The sequence below is a fragment of the Garra rufa genome, chromosome 14 (genome assembly GCF_049309525.1).
Source record: "Garra rufa chromosome 14, GarRuf1.0, whole genome shotgun sequence".
In the NCBI taxonomy this organism is placed as follows: Eukaryota; Metazoa; Chordata; class Actinopteri; order Cypriniformes; family Cyprinidae; genus Garra; species Garra rufa.
This window is the reverse complement of record NC_133374.1, coordinates 21,960,510-21,974,312: the sequence shown is the minus strand read 5'-3', so window position 1 is coordinate 21,974,312 and position 13,803 is coordinate 21,960,510. Positions and strand designations below refer to the sequence as shown.

Here is a 13,803-nt window from a genome sequence, read left to right as displayed (position 1 = left end):
GGAATGAGTCGAACCGCATAAGAGACAGTCAAAGTGAAATAACTATATGTGACCCTGGACCACAAAACCAGTCTTAAGTCGCTGGGGTATATTTGTAGCAATAGCCAAAATACATGGTATGGGTCAAAATTATTGATATTTCTTTTATGCCAAAAATCATTAGGAAATTAAGTAAAGATCATGTTCCATGAAGATTTTTTGTAAAATTCCTATTGTAAATATATTAAAATGTAATTTTTGATTAATAATATGCATTGTTAAGAGCTTAATTTGGACAACTTTAAAGGTGATTTTCTCCGTATTTTGATTTTTTTGCACCCTCGATTCCAGATTTTCAAATTGATGTATCTCAGCCAAATATTGTCCTATCCTAACAAACCATACATCAATAGAAAGCTTATTTATTGAGCTTTCATATGATGTATACATCTCAGTTTTGTAAAATTTTACCTTATGACTGGTTTTGTGGTCCAGGGTCACATATATTCTGGATAAAATAAATAAATAAATAAGTATATATAGATAGATAGATAGATAAAAAAAATATTAAATTCAATATTATTCATAATTTTTTTATTATTAATTATGTGTGTGTGTGTGTGTGTATATACACACACACACACACACACACACACACACACACACACACACACACACACACACACACAGACAAGTTGTCTTTTAAAATGATAAGTCAGTCACCTACATTACATAAAGAGCTTAGTGCTTGAAATGTCTCTGAGGAGTTGTGTATTAATCAGCCTGTTATTTGAGAGGGCGCTATGCCTTTAAGAGTTTCCGAGCGCTGCCTGCGAAACTTTGGGAGGCCGTTGGACTGCTGCACTTTGGATAATGAAGGAAGTGACGAATCCGCAATACTAGGAGAGAGAGGGGGGAAAAGTCCAGAGGAGAAAAACAGAAACTAAGATTGAAGTCAGCGTGAAGCGCACTGTACTGAATGAAGGCGAGCGTCAGAGGCATGAGCAGCACGAGTCAGCGGGAGCTCACGAATCAAAGTTCCCTCAATGAGAGACGCGAGACGAGTGCAAACACCAGATTGATCCGTGCGTGACGCGGCTCTCCTAAATGTTTATTTACCAAACGTGAAAAGTCTCCAGACCCATTTCAAAAGACTTTATGAATTCTTTTGTGTATCCAGCTTCCAAAAAATATGGATGAAGTTGCCAAAGTGGAGCCGCTGTGATGTTTTGAGGAGATAGCGGAGTCTGTCTGAAGAGTCTTGTGGAATGAGTCGAACCGCATCAGCGACTGTTATTCCAGTGGATTCTCCTTCTGAGCTCGCTTTTTGAGTTTTAGGATTATCTGGAATGTTTGCGAGGTGGATTTCGCCCGGTTCAGTTCGGTTAACTGTTTGGCTTTGGCTGCTCACGGTGTCAGTAACTCCCGGGTCTGCTTCAGAGCTGAAGGTGAGGGTTCGTTTGGCCGATGGACAGATCACAGATGAACTTCTGGAGGCGGACAGTGAGAGAGACTCCATCACTGTGGAGTTTAAACAGGGAGATGGGACTCTTATAACTTTTGTGGCCGATTTCAAGCAGGTAAGTTGAAAGTTGTTGCCAGGACGAACGTTTGTGGTTGTTCGAAGATGTGTGTTGAAATGCAAATATTTCATGACTTTTTCATGTTTCATTCATAGTGGGAATGCCAATAAATGGATTAAATTTCTACAGATTTACACTTAAACAGTTCTAGTGTTTTTGAAAATAAAGAAACAAATGAAGGACAGATGCTCTGTTACTTTAAGAATATGCAGTATATATTCTGCATATATAAACGGAATTGTCTTAAAACACTCTTAAAATTATATTAAGAATCAGAAGTTATGAATGTATCCTGGAATTTCACAAACCTTTACACTATTTACATAATTGAATTACATTTATGTTTGTTTAGTTGGCTGGCACTTACTTCATTGCTCAATTACTTTCAGACGAACTTGGCAAACAACATAGGCAATATAAATTTTGCATATTTTGAGTTTAAGGAGATATATGTGACCCTGGACCACAAAAAAAACAGTCATAAGGGTAATTTTTTTTCTGAAAGCTGAAATAAATAGGCTATCCATTGATGCATGCTTTGTTTGGATAGGACACTATTTGCTTGAGATACAACTGTTTGAAAATCTGAAATCTGAGGGTGCAAAAAATCTAAATATTGAGAAAATTGCCTTTAAGGTTGTCCAAATTAAGGTCTTAGTAATGGATATTACTAATCAAAAATTAAGTTCTGATATATTTATAGAAGGAAATTGATATATATATATATATATATATATATATATAGAAGGAAAGAGTATGATCTTTATTTAATATCCTAATGATTCTTTGCATAAAATAAAAATCGATTTTGTATTTTTGGCTGTTGCTTCTTAAAACTGTTTGGTGGTCCAGGCTTACATATATATATGGGTAGATTACTTACAAATTGGAATCAGTTACTGATTACAGATTACATATTGAAAACTGTTGTAACTTAATCTAGGTTACTCATTTTAGGTAATGTATCCTGACTACTTTTTGGATTACTTTTAGATTACTTTTTTTTTATCAAACTTGTTTTAAACTTACCATCAAATGTAGATTTGAAAAAGTGAAAAATTAGAAATATTACATTTTTTTTAATATAAACATAATAAAATGCATTAAACTGGGTGTAATGTAAGAACTGTAGTGGGTTTGTGAGGTAATAAAAAAGCTAATCATTTAAACAAAAAGTAAAATGTTAACTATATAAATTATGTAAACATTGGAATCAATGACATTACACAGCTAAAGTCTTCCAGATTTGATTTTTTCCCCCCAGACTTTATTATTTATTTTCATACTTGGTCTAATTGCTAGAGAGATGCTTTTTTCCATCAAATTCATAAGTACGGTTGGCACACTTTTTTTTTTGTGCGACAGTTGTGAATGTAGTCAACATTAAATTATATGACATGGTAGGGTTTTTAGAAAGGACAATTTACGAACAATTAGGGATAATCAATAAATATGAACAATTCACTGCCATTGTGTGAATAATATGTAATCATGTAGTATTTTAATGAGTATTTTAAAATGTAATACACTCAAATTACAAGTACTTACTTTTTGAAATCTAATCATGTAATCCAGATTACATGTAATCATTTACTGTCTTAAAATGAAAATAAGAATCAAAAGTTGTAAATGTGAGTTTAATAAAACTTTTTTTAAAGATTTAGATTATTTACTTACATTTCTAGCTCTGCTGCATTCTTTTTTTAATTTGCCAGATCATGTACAGAAATAATGCCTGAAATATTGCTGATTAAACTTTTCATCAGCATTTGAAAAGTGGTTACTTTTCCTTCCTTATACCATTATAATCAGTGTCTCTGTGTTAAATCATCCACATTAGTGCTGAACTTCTGACCTGAGGTCAGATTCTTTCAGTGGTGATCATACCATCAGGATTAGCAGTGGCACTGTCACTGCCCTCATCCGCCTCGGTTCAGTCACGTCAGCAGCCCTCTGCCCCCTCGCGTCCCCTGATCCTGCACAGACGTGGTCAGCGTGGGGGTTTGGATCACATTTGGGAAGGCTTGAACTTTTCCTTTCCTCCTTTTATCAGTTCCACTGGCAAGCCTGTCTCCATTCTTCTCACATGTGTTTCTCATCTCGAGTTTCCCCTGTATCACAGGGATTTATGGAAAGTTGAATTAACGATGACTTCCAGCTGGATTTACTGCACGCTGCACTGCAAAGGCTTTAACGGCGACGGAGGAAGACAAATATTCATTCATTAGAAATATCACTGAATGAAGTATGGTTGTGCTGGCATCCGCCTAATCAGGTGCTAAGTGAGCCCTCTGGATTTGATATCCAGGGCTGTAGTATTTTTCTTCTATTATCTTTGCTTCTCATTTCTTTTACATAAACATCTAGTGACAGATTTGGCGCAGCACAACTCTTAATTTAAAGTGAAAGCAGTCTGAGGTTTCCTCATTTTAGACAATATTAGTTACTGTGGAATTTACAGATGAAATGGCAGCCGTGGCATATTTTAGACCAGATTCAAAGCCATAGATTTTTACATTGATATTCTTCATTAAAGGGGTATATTCAAGAACAAAGAAAGTTTTTCCTCCTTTTCAAAGTTTTAAAAGAGTCCGGTGCAGTTTACCCTCTCCCTAGCGTTTTGTTTTGTCACCGTTCAGTTCCAGTTTCACTGGAAATCAGATGAGATTGGAACATCACGCATGCCTAGAAGGAAAAATGTCAGTGGTTGTGGTGAATATTTTTTTTTTTTTGTTTGCATGCATTTTCATACATTTACATTTTCATATAAAAAGAACAGGTATATCTAAGTAACAGACTAGCCTTTTTTCACGCTGTGTGGAAAAAGTGTGGGCTGTATGAGATTCTTTGACTGTTTGGTCTGCTTCGGCTCCGTTTCGGGGGTTGCAGGAATTCTGGTAACCAATCAGCGGTGACTTTGGTGGAAGAGACACTATGTGTGATCACAAATCTTTCATCTCAACTCAAGCTCTTCTCTTAAACGGTTCCGTTGTTTTTCTAGTGGTATTGTGTTTCTCAGCACTCTGTGTCTGCCCATCGGCAGCATAGGCAGCGGAGAAGATGAATTCATCTCATCTCGCATCCTCTGCCAAGTGACGAGCAGAGCGCTCTGCTTTTATGCTCATCTCCCTATTGGGATATCTGTGACCTGCTTGGACACAGTCCAACCCTCCTCTTTGCTTTGAAATGTTATCGGCACTAACTTTTGAGCTTGCTGGAAACTTCATTATATTAGATTCGTGCATTTATTGTTGCTTGTGGCAAGACGTGTTGCGTTGGCTCTGGTATGAGAAAGTCATCGTAGGTTCAGTAGCATTTTGAAGTCGTTTCGCTTTTCAATTTGTCATTTTGTCACTTGTGGGAACTTGTCTGTCTTTTATGTCCTGGTTTTACAGTGTGTTTGGATGCTATCCAGGTGCGTTAACTTGCCCAGTCTAACCTGTTTCAGAATGTCCCACTGAGTCTGAGTCATGTGAGATGGATGTGACCTTAACCACACACCGCACAGGCTCGAACAACCTCTCGTGAAGTATTATGACACAAATGGATGTTTAAAAGATTTATGTCAAGATGAATGACAGACCACACCCGTTGTGTTGCCTTTGCTGTTTTACATTACAATAAAGGAACTGAGAAATTGCATGACTGGTGAAGTATAAATATCGCATTGCAAAGTCCTGGATTTAGAGGTGGTTTTAAAGTCAGAAGCAGAAATGCCATAATTTGTCTTTAAAATCACTTGTAAAATTGAGTTCACCACACAAAATAGGCTGCTTGCAATAGAGGGTTTGCGCTTACATCACGATTTGTTCATGTACCCATATGCGTGGCCATATTTGCGATACTCGAATGTAAACAACAGAATGGATTGCATGGTTAATGTACTACTAAATACATTGTTTTGCTAATTTATGCTGTCTAAACCATGGACAAAATGTGTGGAAGCTTCTAAATCATGTAGAGAAAGACTTAGTAAGCAGGAAAGAGCACAATATTTGGACAAACTGAAGTTAATAGTTGGTAAAGATATGTACAAGCAGTATTAATTAAAATATTAGCCTAATATTTAACCTACCCGACTGGAAATGATAAGAACAAACATGAATGTTGTCAAGATTCTTGCTCTGGAAATTCTGGTTCAGTTTGGCCAACCACAAACGCCCTTTGTTCCTCAGACAGTTTTTTGCACTCTTCTCCTCGATTTGTTATAACGTTTGGCAGTCTGTAGTACTCCAAATGTTTTTCCTGGTCTGACCAATTAATACAGCCCAAAACATTACAATAATTGATAGCAATAATGAGCAAAATATACGAGTTTTGTTCAGTTCAGTAGCATTGTTGACGTTCAGTGCTGCCAATATAGCCAATTGATGACGAGTTGTGAAAACCCTCTAAACAAAAAACAGTGTGTGGTGTCTCAAACACAGGTTCGGTTTAAATTGTCATGTTGAAGTGTGTCTCCAAATGGCAGGTCATCTCTTGAAGCCCCTTGGCTACAAGCTGATATCTTTATTCAAGGCAGAATAAGGCAGATGTTGACCCTTTGAATGCTGCTGAGAAGGAAGAGGCCTCTTTTACCCCCAGAGAGCGGCACACACTGTTTTGCAAAGTGCTTCGAACTGTTCAAGTCAGTTGAGCCAGAGTGCTTTAAACAGTGAGAAACTAAAATATGCTGATTTTAATCATAATTTTCTTGAACATCCAAGCACAGCAGTCCTTTAATTCATGTGTGTTGCAATTTGGTAAAACTCTTGATTGCAGAGCACAGATTGCTTCAAAAAAGAAATCCCTGTGTGAACTCAAATGGACTGTCTTCATGTTTCATAAATTGTCACAAGCAAAAATGGCAGTTTGATTGCTCAAGATTGCTTTCATTGTACCTTAGCAGCATAGAGTGCACTTAATCAACATGGTAGTTTTTTCTTCAGTCACTGGATTTGCAGATATGAAGGATTTTACACATTTTTTTCAGGGGCGGAAGAATGGAGACCATAAATATTTGTAATAATTGCGTCATTTTGGTGGCTTATAGGGATTCTGTCATTAATTACTCACCCTCATGTCGTTCCAAACCCGTAAGACCTTCGTTCATCTTCGAATCACAAATTACGATTTTTTTTTGATGAAATCTGACGGGATTCTTTTGATGGGATTCGTACCCAAGGATTCCGCATCCAATTCCAAGTCGTCCGGAAAGCGAAACATATGGAGCTGTAATAATAATTGTGTACGAAAGCAATAAGTGCTCTCTGCTTTACCACCTCTAGTGTTCATTTCTGTTGAAAACTGCTGTGATATGTACTTACTGGTACATATTTTTCATCTGGCGAAATAGTCCATGTGACATCAGTGGTTCAACCATAATTTTATGAAGCTGTGAGAGTACATTTTGTGTGCGAAGAAAACAAAAATAACAACTTTATTCAACAATTTTTATTGTATTCTCGTATCTTCATAAAACTAAGGTTGAACCACTAATGTCACATGGAATATTTTAACGAAGTTCTTACTAGTTTTCTGGGCCTTAGTTGTGTTGCTGTCTACACAGGGTCAGAAAGCTCTTGGATTTCATCAAAAATATTTGAATTTGTGTTCCAAAGATGGACGAAGATCTTACAGGTTTGGAATGACACAAGTTTTTATTTGCATAGGAACCTGGTGAGTGTGCTTTTGAACCTTGAAGGTATATGAAGAGCGTTTTTCTCCTCATAATTCATTCACTATATCGCCAGAATTAGTTTTCCTAGTTAAACATGCTTTATCATTACTAAGGATTAGCCGTTTCCTTAAAGCCCCTCCAAAGTGGCATGTCTTAACAGCCCCGAGAAAATAAATAACCTCTGATCTGTTTGATTCATTGCTTTATGAATCAATCCTTGGGTTGCATCAGTCCAACTTCCTGTTGAAAGGCACTGTATGGCCCAGGGTTACATTTTTGTTTTCTTGATGAGCCATATCTTTGTGAAAATGAGATGTACTTCCCCTTTTAGTTCACAGGAACAGCATGAATCCTCCTTAGTGCGTAAGGGTCTTGTCTTTTCTTCTCCCACGCTCTGACGTCTCCCTCTGGGTCTTGTGCAATACCTTTGGCTTGGTGTGTGGTGTTGAAATATTGGCATAACTGTTGTAAAGAGGCATCAGGTTTACAATCTTGATTTATTATTAAACACATGACCCTTTGTGCCAAAAGTTTTGTTAGTTATGAGATGGTTTTTGGAAGGAGTTAGCAGCCCATAGGAGGTACCGGTGTGATCCTGACTTGAGCAAATGAGCATTTATCAGTGACTGTGAAGCACAATTAGACAGCTGAAACAGGGCAAAGATGTCCCCGCCGTCCCGCAGAAGCTCAAGTTAGCCACATGCCAAATGGGAGTCAAAGGTCACACGCTGACAGCCCAGTGGAAGCAATGGCCTTCCATTACTGTTAGAGCCAAGTGCCTCTATTTTTGCCATGCTGTTTAGTTTTTGGTGTCATATTCAGAGGATAATCTACTTTAAGATGTTACCAAAACAGAATTGCGTCGACTTGTATTTGGCATGATACAAATATGTTTTTGCTCTTAGGTGTGTGAGACCTCAAATTCCTCTTGTATTTGAGCACAGCTCAAGCATTTCTCCCACGCTCTGTCTTTTGTCCAAGGTTGCTGTTCATCAGAGCGAAAGGTTAAATGCTGGCATGCACCTGTGCCTTTTCACCAGGCTTCTTAGAAAACCAATTAAACATCTCTGCCGTCACAGAAAGAGCTGTAATCCAGTTAAGGGAAATTCTAGACAATAGCGTTTCCGTAATTCTTCTTAAAGAAGAACCACATTTACAATAAACCTGGTTCTTGTGGATGATGTCTGCGTTCCTTGTTATTTGTTTTGTATTAGTCTTGAAACTTTCCCCCAGTTACCTTTAACAGCTCTGGCTTTTTCATAACCACATGATATCGTTGAATCTTTGAAATTTCCCTTGTGAAACCAATTTCAAGATTGGCAAGATTTTAAAGCATGCAGACCTGCATTCTGACTTCTCACAGTCTGACAGTCTAGTGATATGGCTTGAATAGTTTTGTCTGAATATAAAAATTGTCACCATTTACTCACCCTCATGTTGTTCCAAGTTTACATACAGCTTGCAAAATCTGCAAAATGTTAATTATTTAGCTAAAATAAGAGAGATCATACAAAATGCGTGTTATTTTTTTATTTAGTACTGACCTGAAGAAAATATTTCACGTAAGACGTTAACATATAGTCCACAAGAGAAAATAATAGTTGAATTTATAAAAATGACCCTGTTCAAAAGTTTACATACACTTGATTCTTAATACTCTGTTGTTGCCTGAAGGACCCACAGCTGTGTTTTTTTTTTTTTTTTTTTGTTTAGTGATAGTTGTTCATGAGTCCCTTGTTTGTCCTGAACAGTTTAACTCGGGTGCGATTGCTCTATTAGTGAGATTCATTTGAGTATCTGAACCCTGGTGCGCACCAAACAAGCGTATAGAGACCGCTAAAAAAAAATGAGTCTCGGTCTGCTTCCAAACGAAATCTGGTGTGGTTCAAATGAAATATGAATGCAACAAGGACTAAATACTTCTAAACAACCCAAAAACGGCAAGTAATTACAAGATGCGACGCTATGCGATATGATTTTAACAAAGGGAACTAGTGGTGAATCTAAAACCAAATGAGCAGAGGGCAGACGTGGAGCAACAAGGAGGTAAATGACTTTTTTAAGCTCTTTGTGAGTTCGCAGGTGGTAAAAATAAAATCATATACATGTAACAATGAGCACGCTTAGTCTAGCAGACGGTATTAGGTGCAGTCAACTTAAAGCAGCGCTGAGCAGACCAATCAGTGAATGGGTACTTTGATGTCATACACCTTTTCCTTTTGTTTGGAGTGTTCGGTGAGATTCGTCACAAATTATAAGTCATTCAAACCGACCAATCAGGTTTTGAAGGAATCGCTATGCCTTTAGGTTCGGTATCAGTGTGAACGCGAAGTGGACCAGGATCAAATGTATCTTTTTTTTGGTTCGGACCAAATGAACCAAATGAACAAGTGTGAACACACCCTTAGTAGCCAGGGGTGTAAACTTTTGAACAGAATGAAGTTGTTTACATTTTTCTTATTTTGCCTGAATATCATATTTTTTCCCCATTTAGTACTGCCCTTCAAAAGCTTCAGAAGATAGTTACATGTTTCCAAGAAGACAAAATAAGTTAAATCTACCGAAAAATTCAAATTCAAATGTTTTCACCCCCTGGCTCTTAATGCATTTTATTTCCTTCTGGAGCATCAGTGAGCGTTCAAACCTTCTGTAATAGTTGCATATGAGTCCCTCAGTTGTCCTCAGTGTGAAAAGATGGATCTCAAAATCATACAGTCATTGTTGAAAAAAGGTTCAAATACACAACAATGCTGGAAAACCAAATCATTTGTGCGACCTGAAGGATTTTTCTGTTTTTGTCCATACAGTGAAAGTCATTGGGGTCCAAAACAACTTTGGAGCCTATTGACTTTCATTGAATGGACAAAAAACATTTAGACTTAGACTTATCTCAGGTTTGTCATAAGTCATACAGGTTTGGATGGCCGGAAATATATTTTACACAGATCAATGCTTGGCGAACGTGCAGATATATGGTAGTAAAAAGTACTCAAGGGGGCTTTAGAGTTACTTTCAAATGTCTGTGTTATTAAGCCAGAAGCATTGTTACTCAAGTAGCAGCTATAAACATGTCGACAGCTGAATGTGTGCTATTGTATTTACTAAACCGATGCTCCTCCATGACACTGAGAAAATGGACTGTTGAAAAGAATAGTGTTTATGTTAACACTACCTAAAACACATTATGAATAATGTTCAGATAGATTGCAAATATACAGTGTTTTGGGGCTTAGAGTAATTGTTGTGGGAATTTGAAAATGAAATTCATCCACTGATCTGTCTGTAATTAACCCACATTTTAAATATGGTAATGCAGATATACTGACTTGTTTTGCACAACTTTTTCCTCATTTCTCTTGTGTTTTTGTTGTGCAGTACAATGTTTTTTGATGAAAACATGTGCATTATATTGCAAACAGGCATCTTAAGCAATTCCTTTTAAGGCCTCTTGGGTTGATATTATTCATGCCAGTTGTTACAATGGAAAGCAGCGCTTGAAAACAAAGCAAACATCTTTTTTTGTGGCAAAACAAAGAGCATTTAATTGACATGGTTTATACAATCGTTCATCAATGTCACTGAATGGTACTGGCAGAATTAGCAAAAATGCATTCTATCACGTCTTTCATAGTTGCTCGTCTCTAGGGATGAATTGAAAGGGTGTTTTATGTTTAAGAGACACAAACAAACATGAAGTTGGAAGGCTAGTCTTATAAACTACCACAAATTCAGATCCAAACAACAGTCACTTAGATACAAGATTCAAAACCTTAGCCTAAAATAAAGGAGTTAGCCACGAGTGAGTCTTGGAGTCTGCTGTTGGCTTTAGTTACACTAACAGTCAAAAGTTAGAAAAAATTCAAAGCATATATTTGATCCAAAAATATAGTGAAAACAGTTTTGTGATGAAATTTAAAGCATTCATTTAGGAAGGATAGTAAAGACCAGAAAAGACATAATGTTACAAAAAATTATATTTTTAATAAATGCATCATTTCATTTTATGCACAGATTGGTAAATCTATGATTAAAATCTGTTGACTTTATCAATCTTTGTTTCATTATATGACAACAGTGACCATTCAAAAATGGCGAAAAGCACAGTTTTTTGCCTCAAGCCTGCATAACTCAAGAAGTATTAAAGATATAACAATATCCTTTTAGATTTTGGTTCCTTTTAGTATCTTTATTTTAAAGGCTCTTGATGGTTCAGTTTCAGAGATATGGAGATCTTAATGTGGCTCAATGAGTAAATTGATAAATTGAATCTGCAATTTTATAGAAGGGGGTCAAAATGACAATTTTCACCTGAGATTTGGAGCCAATTTACAGGTGGTAAAATGACTTTAGAAAGCTGGCAGCATCATTATTTTGTGTTTACACAGAGATTTGGTAGGTCTATTAGCAAATTCTGTTACCTTTATTAATCTTTGTTTCATTATATGCCAATGGTGACGGTTCAAAAATGGCAAAAAGCACTTCTTGTGTTTTTTGCCTTAAAGGAGTAGTTCACTTTCAGAACCAAAATTACAGATAATGTACTCACCCCATTGTCATCCAAGATGTTCATGTCTTTGTTTCTTCAGTCATAAAGAAATTGTTTTTTGAGGAAAACATTTCAGGATTTCTCTCCATATAGTGGACTTCTATGGTGCCCCCGAGTTTGAACTTCCAAAATGCAGCTTCAAAGGGCTCTAAATGATCCCAGCCGAGGAAGAAGGGTCTTATGTAGCGAAACATTTGGTTATTTTCTAAAAACATTTACAATTTATATACTTTTTAATCTCTACACAGAGTACACACAGAGCTAGACAAGACAAGCATTTGAGGTTAAAAAGTATATAAATCTGTTGACTTTATCAATCTTTGTTTCATTATATGTCAATGGTGACTGTTCAAAAATGAAAAAAAGGATTTCTTGTGTTTTTTGCCTCATGTTCGCATGCCTGTAACTCGAGAAGTATTAAAGATATCTAAATATCCTTTTAGATTTTGGTTCTTAACACACTTTCCTTTTGGTGTCTTCATTTTAAAGGCCATTGATGGTTCAGTCCCAGAGATATAAAGATTGTAATGTGGCTCCATGAGTAAATTAGAAAATTGAATCTCTGGTGAAAATGGCCATTTTGACCTCCCTCTACAAAATAGTGGATTACTTAGTAAATACACTTATGTGACATTTAATATTTTGGGTTTCATCACAGTATATGTTGGTCTTTCCACAAAAATAAATTGAGCCAGGGACTTCTGGTTGAGTTGAAACAGAGTAGTGTATTTTAAAGGGACAGTTCACCCAATCTTGTAAATTCAGCATTTTGAAAATTCTGTTTTTTTCTTCCAATGTCAAGGTAAACCAGTGGCATCTTAGACTCAGACAGTTGAATCATCTTGCAGAATATCCTTGGTGCAGCCAACCTTTCATCTATGACTTTATTGTTCTTAATAATTAATCAACTTTGTATATCTAACGTGAATTTTATGGCGTAAGCAACGTTTGGAACTGACTGTGAAAGCAGCGCCAAGCTTTGTGACAGTGCCACTGTCAGACGTCAGCGTAGTCCAAACAAACACGCCGTGATCCTGCAGCAGGAAGCAGGACCAGGAGCAGAAGCTAATGTTTGCTTTGACTTCAGAGATGGCATACATTTCTTCAGGACCGTCAAAATAAACTTTCTAGCAGCGGGATTTATGTTCAGTCTCTAATCTGGGCATTTGGTGGACCTGCTAAAGGTGGGCGAATGCATGAAAAACTGAGCCGAGGATCAAGCTGACTGAAGTATTTACTCGCTAACTTGGCTTAGACATGTTCCTGCATGGCGGGGGTCAAACAGAGAATTGTAACAGGACCCCGGAGGAAAGCGAAAGAGATACTCACCACAGATAAGGAAAGAGGAAATTGCCAAGCAATGAAGATAAAGGCTAGCTGTAAAGAGAAATCAATGATTAAGCTACCGATATCAGGTCGACTCGCGTCAGCCGTTGTAAGCGGCCTACCTGCGCAGTGTCAGTTTGCAGGGTTTCTCCCTGTTGTCATCGAGGTGTTTGCAGAGCAGTGACGCCAACACTTCCCTGTAATTAAACAGAGTGCCTAGAGCAGTTCCCCCACCAACGCCCCCTTCTCAAACCAAACCGCCTGTCTGCCGGCTGGGAGGTCCTTCTAGTGCCGGAGCTTAAAATAACAAGGGCCTGCTCACCCCCCCCCTCTTGTGTTTGCTGATTGTTCTGTCACCCATGCGGTAATTCCACCAGGTCTGCCTCCTCCGTCAGTCTAATTACCTTCCTGCTGCTTCCTCCTCGGAAGAGCTTCCATGCAGAACGATTCTTCATTAGCACTATAGTTTTGAGGTACATTCATTAACATAGCATGTCTGTCATTTCATGGATGGATTCAGAGAGAGTGGAGTCTGTGTACTTGCCACGTTTTCATGTTGTAGTGTCTTGTGAACCAAATAAGAGACGATAGTAGGTAGTATTTGAAGCACGTACTGCTACTTTTCCCCAAAAAAGTACTAATTTGTGATAAAGATTTGACCAAGGACAAAATAAGTTAGGTGAAGCTTTGTGAAAATGCACTACCGTTCA

At 37.4% G+C, this 13,803-nt stretch overlaps 1 protein-coding gene across 1 annotated transcript in view; it reads left to right on the top strand.

Annotated features, from left to right (window-relative positions):
* Positions 1–846: 846 nt before the first annotated feature.
* Positions 847–13,803, top strand: part of LOC141284907 (out at first protein homolog) — a 19,356-nt gene continuing 6,399 nt past the window's right edge. Inside the window, exon 1 of the mRNA XM_073817937.1 lies at positions 847–1,559. Within this exon, the coding sequence (XP_073674038.1) occupies positions 1,329–1,559 (231 nt within the window). The 5' untranslated portion in view covers positions 847–1,328. The remainder of the gene's footprint in view (positions 1,560–13,803) is intronic.